The sequence below is a fragment of the Rhipicephalus microplus genome, chromosome 10 (assembly GCF_043290135.1).
Source record: "Rhipicephalus microplus isolate Deutch F79 chromosome 10, USDA_Rmic, whole genome shotgun sequence".
Classification (NCBI taxonomy): Eukaryota; Metazoa; Arthropoda; class Arachnida; order Ixodida; family Ixodidae; genus Rhipicephalus; species Rhipicephalus microplus.
In genome coordinates, this window is record NC_134709.1 from 3,812,364 (window position 1) to 3,834,456 (window position 22,093).

At 44.6% G+C, this 22,093-nt stretch overlaps 1 protein-coding gene across 5 annotated transcripts in view; it reads right to left on the reverse strand.

The window, feature by feature from the left end:
- The window catches only part of LOC119181297 (glycogen debranching enzyme), a 137,882-nt gene that overhangs the window by 49,349 nt on the left and 66,440 nt on the right, over positions 1-22,093 (reverse strand). For all 5 annotated transcript variants that reach the window (XM_075874883.1, XM_075874882.1, XM_075874884.1 and 2 more), the window contains one exon: positions 5,394-5,496. In XM_075874883.1, coding sequence (XP_075730998.1) covers positions 5,394-5,496 — 103 coding nt within the window. The remainder of the gene's footprint in view (positions 1-5,393; positions 5,497-22,093) is intronic.

Sequence of the window (22,093 nt, forward strand, 5' to 3'; positions counted from 1 at the left end):
CATTTTTATTGACATCAAAGTGTATGAAATATGGTAATTTAATTAATACACTATGCTTTTACCGTAGTCATAGAAATTTAACCGTAGTGAGGTGCCCCTGGTTTCTCATTTCTTTTGCGTAACTAGCGGTACAAGGTACGGTTTCGATTCTAAGTTGATCGGGTTCTTAAATTTGAAAAAATGGGTCAACCTACAATCGTGTTAATACCGTAAATTTCCAAAACCACCTTGACAGCCTGTCAACAGAGCAAGAGGGGTGAGGAATAATAGCCCTCGCTGGGTGCCAGTAGATTTCATGTGCGCCTCGTAAATGTTCTGTGATGTCAACAATACTCGCTTTTCCTGTAAAGTGCCACGAGAGGCCTCTGTCTATGTCACACTAGTGGCGATATCGCAAGGTGCTGACAATTCAGATGAGCACTTACGCTTACTTCAAAACCTAATTAAAATATTGTAAAGGCAATGAGTGATTAATTGATTGGTTGATTGATTGATTGATTTGTGGGTTTTAACGTCCCCAAACCACCATATGATTATGAGAGACGCCGTAGTGGAGGGCTCCGGAAATTTCGACCACCTGGAATTCTTTAACGTGCACCCAAATCTGAGCACATGGGCCTACAACAATTCCGCCTCCATCCGAAATGCAGCCGCCGCAGCTGGGATTCGATTCCGCGACCTGTGGGTCAGCAGCCAAGTACCTTAGCCACTAGACCACCACGGCGGGGCTATTGTAAAGGCAATGTTCGTTAATCATAGCCGGTCAGAAGTGCCCACCCATATGGGACTATCAAACAGAAGTTTCAAATTTGGTGTCAGGGATACCTTAAGGGTGAGACATGCTACATTGCTGTAGGTAAAAATGACCTGTTGAAGGTAGGTACCATGCAAGAGTTATAAAGTTGGGTTTTTGAGACCTAGCAAAGTGCATGTTTGGACTAGCTAGCAGTCCATTGCTGCTAGGTACTTTCATGTAAACTTCACTATACTGAAAATATGAAAAATGCTCTTTACTCGTGCTGACAAAAAAAAACACAAGAAAAAGTCAAAGCAGCAGAAATGGCCAAGCATGATCAGCGTACCTTCCACTGCCCTGTCAAAAAATTGTGCTTTCTAGGTGTAGCACTTGACAGTGCCACATGTATTATGTATAACTTCCTAGCTTTGCGTGTAACTGATGTTTTTTATCCATCTTGTGAGCTCACTTCACTATTATCACATTTGGGTGTCGTATGTGGAGCTGAAGTGGTGCAGGTGAGCAGCTATCGTTACACATTATCATCATCATCATCATCATCATCATCATTTATTGTACCCTCAACTCTTTCGTTACTGCGCCTATTCAAATGGATCGCCGCTGATCGACACTTTGGATCGTCAATTTCAGCATGTTGAATACGTTTCTCGTAAACCCAGCACTTTCTAGTAATTGGTCCAGCCACTTAACTTTCAGAATCAATTTGAATTTGCCAGTTTAGACATCGTAGTGGTTTTCGACGGACTTTTATGCAAACCAATGTGCGTGTGTTGTGGGAAAAATGCACTTGGCTGGTGAACTTGACAGAAGTCCATGCCCGTCGTGCTTATGCAACAGTAACATCAAAGTTCTGTAATCAAAAAAACCTTCGCAAGTGAAATATAAAATTAAGGTTGTCAGCTTCACAATATGAAAGTGTTTATCACTAAGAATTGCCAGAAATTTATACCAGATATTCAATAGAAAACCGTTGCTATAGAAGTAAGGAAAAATTTGTTCGACAAAAAATATTTCCGAAAGTCCACCACATGTCTAACGTGTGGAGGCGGCCTTCTCAGCCAGTTTCCAGCAGCTTTAGTTTTGCTTGCATCGTTATATCAAATGCAGTGCCGCAACTGGTGTCACTGGTCGCTCCTATGGCGGCGGCGTCAAGCATGCATGGGTGTGCAGCTGTGCTGCAGAGTGCACGCGCCACTCAAAACTGTGTCACTGGTCGCTCCTATGGCGGCGGCGTCAAGCATGCATGGGTGTGCAGCTGTGCTGCAGAGTGCACGCGCCACTCAAAACTATCTTGCAACCGCACCTGTATTGAGTGAAAACTAGATTAGAGTCCAAGGATGACAGCACCTCTGCTTGAAGTTCAGTGCCGGTGATGTTTTGCGCCAGCCTGCAGCTGTCTAGGGTTTGTTTTCTTTACGGCCTCAAGTTGTCTCCTCCGCCGCAAGTGTGTAGCTGCTGAAGTTTGAGCACAATCTTACAGCTACTCTGGTAACGGGACACGTCACTGGGGTGCGGCAAGCTGGCGTCAGCTGCAGAGCTTTTCCTCGCGACAAGAAGGCGAATGGAGCACATTGGGCCCGACTATGAAACAGCGCAAAACGTTTTATAACTGCGCGCTATAATGTTATTTTCTTTAATATGATGTGCAAAATTCAAAGAAATACGCTTGGAAGCTTATATTGGAAAGCCAGCCTATGCGGAGAGATATGGCTCATGGAGAGAAGTGATGCTAGACGATATAGTGAAGTTCCTTATACATATGATTGATAGAGGGATTATTCACATCATGGGCATCCATCCTATATTAGAACACCTACAGGCTTTCATTGCAAAAAAACAAAAACAAAAAAGAATACTGAGAAAAGCGTATGAGTTCACATGTGTAACACGAAAAACCAAGCAATGTTGCACCGCATCGCACGAGGAATGAAGTGGTTTATTATTATTATTCCTATCTTTAAATTATATATTTTAGTTTTTCACGGTTTTGAATATTTTAGCATATATAGCATTTTTTATAGCACTGCTTACCAGCAGGCTACTAAAATTGTACACTTTTCCTATTTTTATTTGTGTCAAGATATTTTTGTTGCTCTACAACATATACTTTTCAGAAGGAGCATTTCATTGTGCAGAATTTGGTATGCTGCAATGCATGTTGAAGTACTTTTTAAACTAGCAAAAGCTATCTTCCGGAGACATATTGCCATGTTCTTTTCCTCAAGCTTTGTTATCACCCTGTTAGACTATGTTCAGCGCAAACCGTGCCTACGGTGTTAGAGAAGCCTCGAAGCTTCTCTAACACCGTAGCTTCTCTTTTTTTAGAGAAGCTTCGAGGCTTCTCTAAAAAAAAAAATGTTTGCAAAAATACAGAATAAATGATTTCACTTTCAAAAGCTAAGCAAGGACAGTGCAATAGGCAGAACAAGTGGTATAACTGCTTTTAAAAAAAGGAATAGTACATGAAATAATACTGTGATGGTGGCAGATTACGGGCCGAGAAAACATGAAAGTATGTGCCTACATATGTGTCTTAACAGTAAAATTCAGTTGGAAGTTAGAGCTTGCATGTGCCATGTTCTTTTGTCCCTAGTTTTGGAAGTTTTTATTTATTTATTTATTTATTTGATACTGTAAACCCCGTGCTATTGGTCATTACAGGGAGGGTGTTACATAATACATAATATTCACACAATAAAGCAGTATTCAATATCACAGAAATAAGAGATCAATAATCATCACCATGAAAAGAAGAAATAAACAGCAGTTACTATGCTGATTAAAAATCGAGAAACAAATGCTGCTAACAGAAGTTAGCAATTATCACTGCAGAGAAAGCTGTATAAAGCATCTTTTAAATTGCGAGGGTGCTTTACCTTTACCCCACAACTTTACCCCCTGTAAAGTTGTTTGCGCTGCGTGGCGCACGTGTTTTGCCTAAGAGCTGCATTTTGGGTTACAACTACTGTGTGGTAGGTGGCGTTGTGTTTGCGAGTATTGATCACCACTATCATCATCATCATAGTATAGCGCGGGCGGTGACAAGCCTTGGTAGTGGCGAGCGGGAAATAAGCTGGTCTCTTTGGGTGGTGGCGTTTGGCGGGAACGGTTGTCTCTCGTGGTGGGTGTCTGCCGTGGACGCAACCGTGGGCCGCCTGCGGTAGGCCCACGTGGTGAGTCAGGCGTTAGAGACACCGCCTTGATTGTCATGTTGTTGAGTGTTGTTTAATATTGTGTAAAGACGTCTTCGAGTATTAATTACAATTGATGTATAATCATTCGGCTGACGATATCGTCGTTCTAAATTAGTTAAATAAGTGTGTGTATCGTTTGGTTTGGACAACCGCGTCTGCTGTGTTCGTTCACTCCAAGAGCATGGTGGTGGCGCTCACCATTTCAAGACACCACAAAGTTGATTTACATCGTTTGTTGCACAACTAAATCAGGTAAGCTATTCCACATTTCTGTTGCGTCTGGAAAAAAGGAGTGGCGGAAAGCATTCTGCGTGTGAAATAGGGTTGAATAGCTCTACTATTATTAAGACGATCACGTCGCCTTCCAGTTGGCTGAAGATATAAATACTTGTTTATTTTTGTTTGCCCACTTATAATTTTAAAAAGAAATTGGAGGCGTTGTTTGCGTCTACAATATTCTAAAGACCCAAGCTCACAGGACTCTGACAAGGCCGTGACGGAGTGTGTGCGTTGATATTTACCACATATGAAATGGACTGCTAATTTTTGTATTCTCTCAATTTTAGTCCTCAAAACCCTTTGGTGAGGGGACCAGACAATACTAGCGTACTCTAAGACTGCTCTTATGAATGCTTTGTAAGCAGTTAGTTTCTCGTCTGGTGTGGCATGTTCCAGCTTTTTCTTGAGGAAATGAAGTTTTTTATTCGCCTTAGAACACATGTTATCATGTTATCGCCTTAGAAGACATGTGTGCATGATACTAACTCCTAGGTATTTGAAACAAGCGGCATTATTTAAAGGTCGATTTCCGATGTGGTACATGAAAGACAGTTGCCGCCCACCTGAGTGAATATGCGTGGATGTTGTCTTGCCATACTTCATTTCCATGTCCAACTTTTTGCACCACTCATCTAATGCCAGCAAGAGCCTGTTCAGATTAATTGGCTAGCTTTCACAAGTCACTGGGGAATAAATCAAGCAGTCATCTGCAAACAGTTTCATTTCAATAGGTGCCTTAACCATTGAACATATATCATTATCAAATATCAGAAAAAGAATTGGTCCTAAAACAGACCTATGGAAAACGCCTGAGTACACGCGTAGTGGTCTTGAAGTATAGCTTTCAATTCTTACATGCTGTTGACGCATTGATAAATAAGCTCCTATCCATTTTAAAACTTCTTCGCTCGTACCTAATCTTTCAAGCTTAAAAAGTAACTTACGGTGAGAAACCTTATCGAAAGCTTTCCTGAAATCCACACAAATTACATCAGTCATTTTCGCGCATTTTCGTACATGTGGGCATCGACATTTCTATAGAAATCGTGGAGCGTTTCTGCTAATTGTGTGACCGTTGAAAGTTTATACTAAGGTAGCATCAACAAATGGTGAGAGGTGCGGCTATGTACAAAGTTATGGGGCAGCACAGAATCATACGTTACCTTGCCTCCTGGAACCGGCCAGTAAGCAAAAAGAGGCCCCGTAGTGCGATGAACGTGTCTCGGCCCCAATTCCTCATGTAGCCAGCTGCAAAGTGAGGCAGCCCTGCAAGCACACCAGCAAGATGTTACTGTCTGACAGGTGTCTTGCTCAGCAAGTTGGTACGATAACATCATTAAAGGTACTCTGCAATGCTTTTTTGTCAGCAGTCTGCAGCGCTGGAGTGCGTGTAGTGCTGAATAGTGAGATAAACACAAAAAGAATTACAGTACAATCTCTATGATACGATTACGGTTGATGCAAATTTTGCAATGATACGAATTTTAAGGTTCCTTTGAATTGACATTATACCAAGTACGCCGTGATTAGGTGTTATACAAACAAGTTCCCCAGCCACAGCTGATGATACGAACGCGCGATTGATCGCTGCACGCAAACGGCGCAACGCGGCTTGTCTGTGGGCGGAAGGCTCGTTCACACCGTGCCTGGAAGAGAGTGAACGTGGCAAAACTCACGAGAATTTTTAGCCACCTAAGTGGCCAGAAAACTACGCCGCGAGGCTGACGTGAAAAAATCCTCACGAGACTAATTTTTCTACCACATGATAGCGGATCACCTATTTGCTTCACAACTTATGCTACACAGGCTGCACTAGGTCTCAAACCACGTGATGTAAACAACGAGCCGCAAATTCAACATGGTGGCAAAGGCAACGGCGGTGACTTGCATCGATGCAGTCGCGAACTACATGCGCAGAACGACAAAGTTAACAGCCTTGACAACAACGCCTTCATCGAGAGTCTGGTTTATATTATGATCACTGTGAACACCGAAAGTAACAGGTGCAGCAGGAGCGAGTTGGCATGACCTAAGGTGTCTCGCTTGCTTTTTTACTGCTGGCTGAATCCGTCGGCATCGCTGTCAGTGCATCCGCTCGTGTCGCTTCTGCTGACTTATCTCCCGAACTAACCTTTGTAGTGGTGTAAACTGTTTCTTTTGAGTGCTTTGAATGCATAACTAGGACTCGTTACGAACTTTAATGCTCAGGAAATGGGCAAAATGGCGTAAATTCTCAGGAGGCCAAGGAGGCAGTGGTAGGCAGAACGAATTTGAACAATTTTCAGTGGGCCCGATTGTTGTTTCGTGGCCACTCTGGCAATTTCACTTGAATTCTACCGTGTGAATGATTTTTTTCAAGTCGACCTCGCAATGCGTTCTTCCGGCCACTTAAGCGGCAAAGCGAGTGAATTTACAATAAGTGTTGTTGCTTTCCCTCCTTTCGATGCCAAGTGTGAACGCGCTTTAAGTGCCAGCAACATGAGTGTGGAAACCATGGCCATTATTCAAGAGGCGGTGAAGGCAGAAAAGTCCAAAATAAAATCATGGATGTTTTTTGAGTAAGCATTAGTTTACCCCAATAAAGTTCTTGTTCATCTTCCTGATCAGCTTCAACTGGTTTTTGGCTCATGCGAATTCGGGATGATATGAATACTTTACAGGCGCCCTTTGAACACGTATCATCGAGATTTTAGTGTATTGAAATTGCTGCATGTCAAGACAAGTTATTAGTCATATAACTGCAAAAGCCCAGTAGGGAATGAGAAAAAAGTTTCATTTCATTCTCCCAGTTGACATCAAAGGCCAGTTCCAATCCCTGCGTGCCTCTTACATGGCGGAGGACTTGTCTCGTGGTGGCCATTGTGCAACGCACCTATATTCCATCCCACCACTACCATTCAGCACAACCGAGGCTACAGGGTGTGAGCAAGCCATACAATTACGCAGCGAAACATAGTTCCAGACGTTATTACCTTACAATTGACAGTGATATTTGCCCTTGTTTGAAAGATGTTACACCACATCGATGCATCATATGTTTATTTTTCTTCACACTGGTGTCATTGTGCCGTGAATAGCTGCATTACTAAGTGCTGGTAGCAGTAGTTATACAAATCAACATGCCAGCGTCCATGCAGATATGACTGCCCGCTTCAATTTGAACTAGTGCTTACTCGCCCACTGCACTGGCAGCAACAAATGAAAAAATGAGCCATCAATTAGTGCCATCTTAGGCTGAGGACAAAGCATCAGGTAAATTCTGTTGTTATTAGCGAGATAAGCTGTTTGTTTAGCCATGTCTGTTCAGCCTAACCAACAGAGAATTCAGTTATGGTTGTTAAAATTACCACATTGCTGTCAAAGCATCAGCACATTATTCTAAAGCAAATACAAACATCGGTCTGTAATTTAAGCGTCATACAAAGCACAATGACAACTTGATAAATTCGAAGCACAGAGCACCAACTGCAACAGGTGCGGCCAATTTTATTTTTCTTTGCGATGCCATCAATTCGCTTCACTCGCCCTATGCATGCAAACAGATGCTAGGTAGACGCAATGCGGATGAATACATGTCGAGAGGCTAGTTGCCCATCTCGTTCGCTACCGGGGCCCTGTAGCCTTCACAGTGATGAAAGGAAGTTCTGAGATGGAGTATAGCACTGTGATATGTGTCGTGCGCGAAGCTTCAAAGTGCGCGCCATTCAAAGTGCGCGCCATACAAAGTGCGCGCTTGAAGCAGACAACGACGAAGGTAGCACGAGCGCTGAGTAGCGTGGCGGCGAAGGTACGAGAAGGAACGAGGAAGACGGGGCTCTCGACTCGGCCGTTGGGTTCCGGACCCGAGCCTAGTAACAGTCGAGCCCGGCCTACCTGCCACGTTCTACCTGCCACGGCCGTGCGTCGCTGACGTGCTGCGGCTTCAAGGCATCCTGTGCTTGAGGACACGCGGAGCTGTCGGGCTACGGGCACGAGTTCCAGCAGAGGTGTCCGGCCGGGACGCGGCCGGTGGTAGTGCCTGGTCTACCGCGCCAACGGGTCCACCTGGTCTACCGTGCGAGCAACGCGGAGCTGTCGGGCTACGGGCTCGAGCTCCAGCAGATGTGTCCAGCCGCGACGTGGCTGCGGGGGCGGAGCCTACCCATCAACTAGTCGCCTGGTTGACCGTGCGGACAACGCGAGCCAGCTCAAGACGTAGCAACGAACCTCGGTGAGACCGACCTCATGTCTTGCGTCCATGCTAAAAAGGAGGGACGGTTAGTTTAGGACTTTGATAGTTCACAGAGACAGTGAAGGATTCTTTAAATAGCCTGTCCATGTTATGTGTGTTCGTTTTTCGTGTGTATAAAGTGTGGCGTACAAACGGCCTCGTCTTTTCGTGGGAGTCTGGGGCGACGGCTCGGACACCCATTAACTAAGAACCTGCACGTTGCTATAACACCCACTGCAATGTAACACTGGCGTCCGCTGCGACAGGACGAGGCCATTTGTATCGCTTGAGTCAGGCTGACGATTAGTGAGGAAAAGATGAGCTCGACAGATTTAATGGCGTTGGCCATGCGCATGGGTTTGGAAGGTGCGGAATTGAAAACTTGGATTGATGAGCGAGAAGCTCGAGCTCGTGAGGAAAGGGCGGCAGAAAGAGAGGCGAAGAAGGAACAAATGCAGTTGCAATTACAAGTCGAGGAGCAGGCCCAAAGGACGATCCAATTGCGCCTTCAACTGACTCAGACTGAAACCGCCAGAGAGCCTGTCGGGGCAGACATAGGTCGATCATCAAGGGTGTCTTCCAACGTCAATCCTCATAATTTTATACCAGGATTTGATGAAAACCGGGATGACCTAGATGCGTACTTAAAAAGGTTCGAGAATGTGGCGACAGGGCAAGAGTGGCCTAGAGACAAGTGGGCCACGGCTCTGAGTTTGTGCCTAAGCGGAGAAGCGCTAAAAGTGTTTGGTCGCCTATCCCCTGAAGATGCACTTGATTACGAGAAAGTGAAACTGGCTCTATTTCAGCGATTTCGCTTCACAGCGGAAGGGTACCGTGAGAAGTTCCGGCACAGTAAGCCTCAAGAGGGAGAAACCGGCCGGCAGTACGCTGCACGATTAATGAGTTTTTTCGACCGATGGGTGGAAATGTCGAAAGTAGACAAAGAATACGCGTCAGTTCGTGACCTGATTGTAGCTGAACAGTTCATCAGTAAGTGTCATGATCGAGTGGCGCTCTTTTTGCGTGAAAAGAATTGCCGTAAACTTGAAGAAATGGCTGAAGCGGCAGATCAGTTTTTAGAGGCACAGCGACAGTCTAACCTGCTTGTTTTCCGAGAAAAGGCTGAAAACGGCATGGCTGTGAAAAGTGGGAGCACGACCTCAAAAACTTCAGTGCAATGTTTTGTTTGCAACAAAATCGGCCATAAAGCCTCAGATTGTCGCGCTCGGACGAAGCAACCTTACTGTGGGCATTGTCGTAGGGCAGGACACGATACCCAAGTTTGCACCAAGAAACCCGCCACGTATAAAAAGGCTTCATGTATATTGTCCGAAGAGAACTCTAAAGACAATGATAACGCATCCGGCGGCGGGCCCGAGAATAATGTGTCGGGGGCAGTAAACACGCAACAAATGGCAACGAAATATCAGATGCCAGTTCTCCAGGGTCTCCTATTTGGTAAGCCTGTCTCTGTTCTTCGGGATACAGGAAGTAACACGACGGTTGTGCGACGTTCCCTCGTGCCCGACGAAGTGCTGACAGGAGCTATGACGACAGTATTTTTAGCCGATGGGAGCAGAATAAAAGTTCCCGAAGCAAAAGTGGAGATATTTTCGCCCTATTTTTCTGGTACGGTGATCGTTAAATGCATGACTTCCCCATTGTATGACGTCATCGTGGGAAACGTGCCAGGATCCCGTGATCCCAATGATCCAGATAGCAGGTGGAGCGAGGGACTGTCGGAAAGGAAGACGAAGTCTAAAAGCGTCAAGGAGAGATTAGGGGTGATGAAAGCAGATCGCTACGAGAGACCAATGATCAGCGTAGTCAAGAATTCAAGTACTTCGTTGGATTCGGTGAAAGCAACCGCTTTGAATATCAACCAACGAATCTTCAAGATTGAGCAGGCGGAGGACAAGAGCCTAGATCTCTGTAGGAACAAAGTTGGGCAGGTGTTTTTTGGGAGAGGATCGACAGAATATTCGTTTGTTATGCAAAAGGGAGTTTTATATCGCCATTATCGGTTATCCTCCGGCAAGATAGTACAGCAGGTAGTTGTTCCTCGCAAACTGCGGAGCCAAGTACTGCAGCTAGCTCATGAAAGTCTGATGGCGGGCCATCAAGGCATCAAGAGGACAATTGACCGAGTACTAGGATCATTCTATTGGCCAGGAGTTCAGGAAGAAGTAAAGAGATACGTGCGATCCTGTGACATTTGCCAAAGAGCATATCCAAAAGGTAAAGTGGGCAAGGCGCCTCTGGGCGTAATGCCGTTGATCGACACCCCTTTCGAGCGAGTGGCAATCGATATTATCGGTCCTTTAAAACCTGTGTCGAGAAACGGAAACCGCTACATATTGACCATGGTGGACTTCGCCACGCGCTACCCGGACGCGGTGGCCCTGCCAGCAATCGATTCGGCGACAGTAACAGAGGGCCTGGTGGAGATGTTCTCACGCGTAGGATTCCCGCGTGAAATTCTATGTGATCAAGCATCTTGTTTTACTTCCGAACTGATGAAAGAAGTCAACGAGTTACTGGCCATTAAGCACCTCAGTTCTACACCTTACCATCCTATGTGTAACGGGTTGGTGGAACGATTTAACGGTACGTTAAAACAGATGTTGCGGAAGCTCTGCCAGGAGGAACCAAGATCCTGGGATCGGTTGCTTGCCCCACTCCTTTTTGCCTATCGTGAAGTGCCTCAGACCAGCACGGGATTTTCTCCCTTCGAACTTATTTACGGGCGTGACGTCAGAGGACCACTTAGTTTGTTAAAAGAATTATGGATTGGAGAACACATCGGCGACGAGGCGAAGACAACTTACGGATATGTATTGGATCTGCGAGATCGTCTTGAAAAAACACTGCAGTTGGCTCATGAGAACTTGACACGAGCAAGAAAATCACAGAAGCAATACTATGATCAGCGAAGCACGAAACGTCAGCTTGAAGTAGGCGACCGGGCCCTTATTCTACTCCCTACTACGGAAAATAAATTACTCATGCAATGGAAAGGACCTTTTAAGGTCACAGGGAAAAAGGGCAGTCATGACTACTGGTTGGACTTGGGACGTGACACCAAGTTGTTCCACATCAACATGTTAAAGCGTTACGAGGATCGCGAACCGGAGAGGTTTACACAAACAGCGTCATTCGTAGTGATGGAAGAAGAGGAGGCAGATTCACCTATACCAGTTTACACTATTGACCAAGGGACTGGGGTGGAGACAATTAATATAGGTGAAGGGCTGGCTGAAGAGGAAGCTGCTGAGCTCCAGCGGATTCTGACCAAATACCAAGATGTGTTTTCCGAAATGCCAGGAAAGACCAATTTGCTGGAATGCCCGCTTCGACTGACAACACCGGATCCGATTTGCACTCCGCAGTACCCACTACCACTGGCGATGAAAGAAGTGGTTGAAAAGGAAGTTCGAGATATGCTCAAGCTCGGGGTGATTGAGCGATCCAATTCGCCATACAATTCCCCCTTGGTGCTAATTAAGAAGCCAGATCAAACTTATCGGACATGCATAGACTTTCGTCGCATCAACGAGGTGTTGATATCAGATGCGGAACCCATACCACGGACGGATATGATGTTCGCAGAGGTTGGGACCAAGAGGTTTTTCTCGAAATTCGATCTTACCAAAGGATACTGGCAAGTTCCACTGGAACTGGAGTCGAGATCGGTAACCGCATTTTCAACTCAGACCGGACATTACCACTTTATCTACATGCCATTTGGAATCAAAACTGCGTCTGCAGTGTTCACGCGTTTGATGAGAACACTTCTCCAAGGCCTCCCGAACGTAGCGCATTATATAGACGATGTTCTCATCGCTACTATGACATGGAAAGAGCATTTAGACACATTGCAGCAATTCCTGCACAGAGTGAGAGAAGCAGGATTGACTATCAAACCCCAGAAATGCGAAATCGCTATGACTTCCGTCGTATTTTTAGGCCATCGTTTAGGAGGAGGGACCATCCGAGCAGTGGATAGTACTGTCGAGAAGATTGCCAATGCACAAAAACCTCAAACAAAGAAGCAGCTTCGATCGTTTCTTGGATTGGCGGGATATTACCGCGATATGATTCCCCATTATGCGGAGAAAGCTCAGCCTCTCACCGAACTAACTAGGAAAAAGGAGAGAAATAAGATTTGTTGGAATCCTGAAAGAGAGACGGCATTCGAAACACTTAAGCAAGCCCTTGCTTCTGGACCAATTGTAAAGGCTCCTGATCCGGAGCGAAGGTTTGTACTTCGGTCGGACGCATCTGACACCTGCATCGGAGCGATATTAATGCAGGAACATGACGGATTGTTACACCCTGTATCTTATGCAAGCCGCCAGTTGCTGCCCCGGGAAAAGAATTACTCTACCATAGAGAGGGAGTGTTTGGCATTGGTATGGGCGGTACAAAGGTTTCACATTTTTTTGTATGGGAACCAGTTTGTTGTACAAACAGATCACCAACCTCTACAGTACTTAGCCCGAGCCAGACACTTGAACAGTAGGGTCCTGAGGTGGAGCCTGGCATTGCAAGAATACTCATTTAGCATTCAGCATATAAAAGGGTCGGAGAATACCGGTGCGGACTTCATGAGTAGATTGTGAGCCAAGAGTTCGGACTTCAAGCACTGTGATATTGGGTGTTGGACACTCAAAGTATGTCAGTGTATTTAACGGTGTTCTTGTGTATTTAGTAAATATTGGACCTCGACATGTGAACTATTCAGAGGACATATACAGTGAAGGGGTTTACAGACCGCGCACGTGTCAGCAGTTTTTTTTTTTTTTTTAAAAAAAAAAAAGAAAAAACTCATTTAAGGGGGGGCTTTTGTGATATGTGTCGTGCGCGAAGCTTCAAAGTGCGCGCCATTCAAAGTGCGCGCCATACAAAGTGCGCGCTTGAAGCAGACAACGACGAAGGTAGCACGAGCGCTGAGTAGCGTGGCGGCGAAGGTACGAGAAGGAACGAGGAAGACGGGGCTCTCGACTCGGCCGTTGGGTTCCGGACCCGAGCCTAGTAACAGTCGAGCCCGGCCTACCTGCCACGTTCTACCTGCCACGGCCGTGCGTCGCTGACGTGCTGCGGCTTCAAGGCATCCTGTGCTTGAGGACACGCGGAGCTGTCGGGCTACGGGCACGAGTTCCAGCAGAGGTGTCCGGCCGGGACGCGGCCGGTGGTAGTGCCTGGTCTACCGCGCCAACGGGTCCACCTGGTCTACCGTGCGAGCAACGCGGAGCTGTCGGGCTACGGGCTCGAGCTCCAGCAGATGTGTCCAGCCGCGACGTGGCTGCGGGGGCGGAGCCTACCCATCAACTAGTCGCCTGGTTGACCGTGCGGACAACGCGAGCCAGCTCAAGACGTAGCAACGAACCTCGGTGAGACCGACCTCATGTCTTGCGTCCATGCTAAAAAGGAGGGACGGTTAGTTTAGGACTTTGATAGTTCACAGAGACAGTGAAGGATTCTTTAAATAGCCTGTCCATGTTATGTGTGTTCGTTTTTCGTGTGTATAAAGTGTGGCGTACAAACGGCCTCGTCTTTTCGTGGGAGTCTGGGGCGACGGCTCGGACACCCATTAACTAAGAACCTGCACGTTGCTATAACACCCACTGCAATGTAACAAGCACCATTCTACAGTTGTTTTCAAAATTTCATATTTAAAAACAAAGATCGTTTTGTATCTAAGAAAATATATAAAATGCTTTGATAATTTTTAGTGCACAACAGCGTGGCCTAGCTGGAATCATATGAATATTACGTGAGGCTTGTAGCGTCAAACCAGTCAAAACGTACGGTCAATATCATCACTCCCATGTGATCAAAGCATTACTGCCAATCACAAAATAGCCATTGTGAGTTACTCTAGGCCAAAACCAATGTGGTTTCTCTATTGAAATAAAATTATAGCAGCTTTGCTTTTTGCACTGCCACTCGCGCAACACTATCAGTGCGTTCCACTGTTCAAAGAGCAGCAATAAAAACTACACGCATAATTTATGTCACTGGGCCCCTTTAAAGGCCGCACAAAAAACACGGACAGAGAAAAGGAGCACACATACTACACATTCTAGTGATGGACAATGCTGGTATTGTGACTAACAAGATAATGATTATAACTTGGCAGCAAATTATGTACTATAAACTTTCTTTAGCTCCTTCACTCAATGCAATCCACACATTTTCATTCTGTGATGTCTCTTACTTGTTTGACGGACAACTGGTGTGTTCATAAATACGTTTCATTGAAGTAAGCTACAAGGTTCCCAATTGACACCTTGCCTACGTCTACATGCTTTGTCCAAGTCATGGAAAAGATCTCAAGCGATAACCTTCTTCAAGTGTTAACAAATTCAAGTGATGGAGAATGCTGATATTGTGACATTGTGGCAAATAAAATAGTGATCACAGGGATTAGAGTGAGATAGTGACATGGTAACAAACGATGTACAAACTTATGCAAGACGCATGTACCACAACATAAAGCAGCAAAGGTCCATGATATTAACTTTTCATCATAACTAGGCTCGTGCAAACATTCGAGCACTTCAAAACTATTCAAAACTTCGAACTATTGAAAGTGAACAAATAAGTGAGGAGCTTTTTTTCTAAATGGGCCATATCCAGAATCAAACCTAAAAATCAAATAAGGCTCTATAGGTGTATACATACTCCCAACTTTTCTCTAAAACAGTATTAATAAATTATGATGATAGCTACCCATTTACTATTACAGTTTTATAGAAAAGTTGATAGTATGTATATGAGAATACGATCTTTTTTGAGCTAGTTTTGGCTCAGAATTTGGCTTATTTAAAAAAATGCTCCTCAAGTGTATATTTGTCCGCATATAATGCCCCTGTAAAGACGTTTTCACTGCAGTAAACGATCACTATACTGTGAATACACATACCAAGAAAAATTCCGCACTTCCGTGAAACCCCACTTTAAAGTTATATGAGCACATTGCCCTCGCATCATTTGTTTTTTTTAAGTTTAAAAAAAGCCTGATATACTGACTTGTGTGATGTAACGTAACACATTTCACAAACAATTAAATTTGCAAATTAAATTTGCAAAAAATTAAATTTGCATGTGTTCTTTTTTTCTGCACAATTTATCCCATTTCAACCTGCGCAATTTGAAAATAATTTTGTGCAAGTTAGTAGAGTCGTGACAAATATGCTTATTTTTCGGTATAACATGTGATATATTCTATTCAAATTCAATTTAAAATTATTTGACCAAATCACTATTCGCTTTGAATTCCCTTCGAACATAAAATTTACTATCCACACAAGACTAATCTTGACGGAAAAAAGAGCTTACTCAAGCACACAGACCAAGGAAGGCATAAATGATGAAACGGGTGCCCACTCGCAAGGGAAAGTTCTCTGATAAAATATGGATTCACAGCTTTTTCATTAGGCACAGGGCAAGGTTTCTGTCGTGGAAGACACAAAATACAAAGCCTTCCACATTTGCCTTCCACATTGAAATTTGCCTTCCACATTGAAATTTGCCTTCCACATTGAAGGCAAATTTTATGAGGGCACATGCATTAAACAGAAAGGCAATGTGGAAAAAAAATTACTTGTGGGATGAGTTGAATGCGATAGCACAATCGGACGTAGTGTGCGTCACCTTCTGAGCTGCTCACCTGCTTCACTTCTCAGTGAATGCCGTGAAAAAATGAACAACTGTGCGCGTAACATAGGCTGTTTCAAACTGTCCTAAAGGCCCACTGCAAGCACAGTTGTGATGTGCCCACTACACCATAACTACGTATTCCTCTTGCGAATGGCGTGTCCGCATAGGCCAACACGCGAACCTATATACATGCAGCTGTTCACTTTGTTGAAGCGTCTGCTACTGCTGATGATGATGAAATGTGTCCAAGCATTTGCGATAGGTGGGCCTTTGAAACACCCACTCATTTCACCATTCACATGCTCTGATATTAGGTGCGATTCTGTGCTCCTTCCATGCAATATTACATGCGTTAAGAAGACTTCTTCCATTTCATCACCATCACAGTGCTTTTTCTGAACGAGTTTTGAGCAATACCATCGCTCAGTGGTAGAGCACCTGCTTGCCACACAGACCGCGTGGGTTTGGTTCTGACCAAATTTGCGTAACATTAATTTTATTTGCACCTTTTTTTTATTTTCAAGTCATAGACGTGATAAAAAATTTTTCCCTTCCAACCAATGACACATGTACCAACGCCGAAACCAGAATTCCTGCGAAACAAGCTCCAACACTGTCACATAAATAATGTGATAAGGTGGACATTACATATGCATCAGATCACAAATACCACGTGAATACATTGAATACTATCTACCGTATTTTTCTGTGTATAAGACACCCTTTTTTCCCTGACATTTTTGCTGGTGCGTCTTATACATGCAAAAAATCACGCGATTTTTCAAGACCACGTCGCCATTTCATTCAAGATTTTGATAAACTGAGCACGAGAGCATTCACAAAAAATATCTAATCTTGTCACAACAATTAAGCGAGTGTGGTTTTTGATGTCAGCCACATGCTGTTCAAGCAATGTGGTGACCGCAGAGATTTAGGCCACAACAAATGATGCCATTGTCACGTGCATAGAGTTTCCTAAATATACACTAGAGGGAACTCTGGCGCTAGTGTCTATGGGAGCTGCAACACATGGCACTTCAGCGAGCATGGGAATGATGGGTAGTACACAGATTTGTCTAATCTTCGTACTTCTGGCTTCGTGTGTGTTCGTGTGGATCGGAGCTGTTTCCTCACAGAACAAAAATCAGCAAATGTTCAGCGGTTTCACTTCACCACTTTATTCTTTTAGCCTTACAATTTCAAATCGGGTCAGGAAGTTCGAAAGAGTTCGTGCTTTCCTTCGAAACAAACCTCAAACACAACAATAAATGAAGCCACAAGTGTGATTTGCCTCCTGCCAGTACGAAGACTATGCAAAGCCGTGTACTACCCATCATTCTATGGTCACTGAACGACTGCGGTGCCAGGGCCCCCTGTAGTTAATTTTAGGAAATTATATGTTGCTCTCATCCTAGTTAGTATTGGTAGAGCGACCACCCTGAGAAGGTGTACGTCATGGGTTAGATCGCCAGTTCAAGATGAATTTTTCTTTGACCGGGAAGCTTTCCTTTCTAGAAAAATTGTGTGGATTTCCTTGTTCATTTACGTTAAAAGAGAGGTGGCAGTAAATTATCCTTTCCATGCTTTCACGCCTCTATGAGAAACATGAACGAGAGCATTTTAATGAGAAAAACCAGACTCGTGTACAGCATGAGTACGACGATGTATAGCTCTGCGTGTTTTTGATTCCCACATCCTGAGGGGCAATCTGAGCGTTTGTTATTATGTGCGCGCAGAACAAGCTCATACACGTATACAACGACATTCAAGACGCGATGTCTGAAAAGCCAGCGCCTCCGAATTCCTAATAGACTTGACGCAACCGTCGCTGTTTACGCAGTGCTCTACACGTGGCCAAGGCTGCGAGACAAGTACAAGGCCAGTGATTTACTGAATTAAAAAAAAAAAAAAGCGGAGTTACTTAAACAAAGCCACGAGTGCATTCGGCGCCTGCAAGTACGAAGACTAAGCAAATCCATGTTCATACCCATCCTTCCCATGGTCGCTGAATGATCACAGCGCCAGAGTCCCTTCCAGTTAATTTTAGGAAACTCTATGGCCACGTGAACCATGGTATTGTTCGAATTGCTTATTTTTAAACGAACCAATAAACCTATGGAATGAGAAAATAAAGCAGGGTAGCTCAACTATAGTGCCTAAAATATAATTACTAGTGTGTCAACCGCCGAGCGTTTCCAATGGGAGACGCTGGCACTGCTGATGATGCCTTCCTCCGGAGGCCACAAGACGGTGACAACCTTAGGGACCGTGCTATCCGAGCAACGGGGCGCACCGAGAGAGAGCGCGTGTCCCACACGTGTTCATGTGCGTCGCTTGCGCTTTGGATGCACTTCGGATGCACTTGCACTTTGGATGCACATTCATTCCAGATCTGCTGTTCGTTAGTTAAAGCAACACCTTTTTCAATGTTCCTTTCACAGTAGTACAGCTATTTTTGAAGTATGCTTTCAGTGCTTGCTATTCCTGTCACAACTGTTCCATTTATGTTTTCCCTCACGATACCAATGCTAACATAAGTTGCTTTCTTCAATCATGTATTTTATTTCTATTGCCTTTCGGCATGGTTTCAGCTCTGTATAATGGCTATAACTTGCTTTGTATCTTGTGATTATTGCATACATTGTGTATTAATAACATAATTAACGTTTAACTTCTGTACTGCTCAATGGTTATATGATCCTCATGTCCTGTTATTATGCTTGCATGTTTTTACGTCTACATCCTTTTTTTGTGTGTGTGAAAAATTACTACATTGCCCAACTGCCACGCTCTAGAAGGAGAGTAGCAGTATTGTAAATAAAAAATAAATAAATTAATTAACCCAGTCGGTTGCGGTGTAGTTGAGGGGCATTTCTGCTGTTACGAACATAGCACATGCCTCCGCATGTCTTTGCCCTGTTTATTTTCTGTGCATGTTGTTAACGTTTGTGTCCCTTCATGAAACCGGGATGTCGTTGCAGAAAAAAAAATGCAAGGAGAGCGTTCGTTTTTTTTTATATATTGTGTGAGTGGACACTGCTATAACAACGAGCGCATTTTATTATTGAGTGGCCCTGCAGACCCAGAACGCTGCGCCGAGTAAGATAAAAACATAAAGCGAAAGAATCGAAGACTATCTGTGGCAGCTGTTGTTAGTGAGAAACATTTTAGTAATTGCTATATTTAGTGCTCCTTCAAAATCGCAGTCAATGGTGTCATCAGTGAAATTCTCTGTAAAATATTCAAACTAAAAATTTGTGTCCTTCATTTTATTTGCCACTCTCAATTTCTTTTGACGGCCAAGATGATTTCTCGCTTAATTCGCCGTCGCCGACACCGGCATTTCTACAAATAGAGCTCTCTAATGCTGTTGCGTTATTAATCATTATTTTTCTTACACTACTCGACAATGTCTGCATCGGTACCGGGTGTTTCAATAAATCTGTCCAAGATTCTCAAAAATGAAAAAAAATTCTATATGTGCTGTAGCACTCAGACCATATTTGTTATGAAATTAAGCTATTTACATTTAATTAGTACAGTTAGCGTCAACGTCATTGGAGAATTGAAGTTCATGTGAAAAACTCATCCTACCTTTGAGCAATAGAAAAGTGGCTTATAGTAAGTAAATTTTGTGGCATAATTAAATCAACCAAATACCGTGTGTTTCACTGTTGAGTTTCATCAGCTTTATTAAAGTTGACTTTTTTTCTCGGAAACCATGCGCATTCTTTTATTTATTGATAATTTTTTGTTCAAATCCTCGATATCATGTACCGTATTAATGATAACGGAGGCATGCACATTTATAAAAGTGCTACAAAAATACTTCTTTGATTACGCATCGCCTCCCAACCAGCGTTCTACAGTTCTAAGTGATCGGCGCCTGTCACACGCGCGCGTGGGCAGAGAGACGGTTGCGCCCGTGATAGAGATGCCGCCGACACCGCTCCGCTCAGGCTCTCGCTCGGGCCGCTCGGCTATTGGCTCGGCATAGCACAATCCCTGCGGCTATCGCCGTCTGGTGGCCGTCGATGGAAGGCATCATTCTCCGTGCCACCGCGACGGCCGCAGTCGGCACACTAGTAAGTATATTCTAGGCACTATAGCTCAACATTTTATTGTAACATACTAGCACTCGCAATACCAGTTGCGGCAGCGAACGCACCACTTTGCTACCCTCATCATCAGTTTCCGTGCAGTAGTTGCAGCTTCCGGCTTGCTATTGCCATTTGTGTCGTGTCTTAATTCGAACTTCCGGTTATTCGAACTCACGATGAGGTCCCGTCAAAGCTATGTGTATTCTAATGGGCAGAAACGCCCGGTAATTCGAACATCCAAGCACTTCCGACAGTTAATTCGAACATACCGCGCTCCGAAAATGCTCTCAGCACCCAGCCCGATCCCGCAGCGGCACCTGTGACACCTCAACGCTGCCCGCAAAAGGACTGAAAACGAAAGAAAAGGCTGCGGTCGAATGTTTGCTCTCTTTCAAATGCCGATCTGCGACGCGCCCGTGTCACACTTCTCCTTTTTCCGTCCCTGCCAGTTAAAGACCCTCCTCCTTTCAATGCAGTGGGGAAAGAGGGAGAGAGAAAGAAAAAAAAGCCGTCGCTGGGTTGAATGATTGTGTGGTTGAAGGAAAGGAAAAAGGCACAATCTTATGCAGCCCTTGCCCCTTGTGGGAGCATGGCTCTGGGCCTTGAGGGGGGTGTCTCTCATGCGCCGGTGCCACGCTTTCCCCTTTTCCTTCCCTGCCACCTTTCTCCTTTCAACTACATGTGCGAAGAAAGCAAAAAAAAAAAAGCTGCCGTGGAGTGTTGGTTTTCTCTGAAATGCTGATCTGCTTTTCTCCGCGTGGAGACGCTCCTCCTTTCTCGTCACGTGCTGGCCCTGCTGCGGCTGCGTAGCGGAGAGCGGAAGGCTCTGCTATGCAGCAGTCGTTGTTGTCATCTTTAAAAAGTGTCGACGCTGGACATTTTTGCGTGCAACTTCTTTTACCAGAAGAATGCTGAAGCCGAAGTAGAAATGCTTTGCAAGCTGCGTGCGAAATCGATTTACTCGCTGCAAGGCAAACGTGTGCAGACGCGCATCACCGATTATCACCAATTCAATTATTAACGAATGTCCTGTGATTTTGTGAATAAATGTAAATCTTCTTAAACTACCCCCTGTGTGCACCACCGATTACTTCAATTATTAACGAATGTCCTGTGATTTGTGAATAAATGTAAATCTTCTTAAACTACCCCCTCATGTGTTAGCCCAATGCACATGCGCCACTGCATGGAGAGCCGTCCGTTTATTTAGCTTTCATTAATTCAAACTTCTTTTATTTTGAACAAATTTTCAGGCCCCTTCGAGTTCGAATTATCGAGATTCGACTGTACCGTAGAAACGATGTCAATGATGTGCTTGAAGGTGCTTTCAATGCCATGTAAGAGTTAGTACTAAGAGGCTAAAAACAGCAGCTCCACGATACCACTAACCGAGGTGAAAGTGCACCCGAAGATGTGGTTTCGGATCTCGAGGAATAAATACCGTGAAACACCATCAATACTATGTGCCAGAAACGGCGGCATAACTACGCACTATACATACTACGCATTATTCACCAGCTACAAGTTTACATCTACTGAAATGTGCCATCGCCACTAAACATTGAATAAATTCAGTGCCACAAGAAATATTGCCGAAAGTGCCCACTGCAAAGCCGTGTCTTTCTTTTTGCCAAGGTGCGGAAAAGTTTCTGGCTTTTGCACAGCCGCCCAATAGCACATGATGGCGACGCCGGGGAGCTTTTCGAAACTACTGTGGAGTCCGGGACGGCGTGTTGCATTCAGTGTACACAGGGTGGTAGAGCGACAGAACGGACACAATTGGCTGTTCGTGAGACAGTTGTTCCGCAGAGTGCTTCTAAGCGAAAAGTGATGCAGTTTTTTTTTTTTTTTAACCCTGTACAGTCGCATGGAGCCGAATTGTTTACTC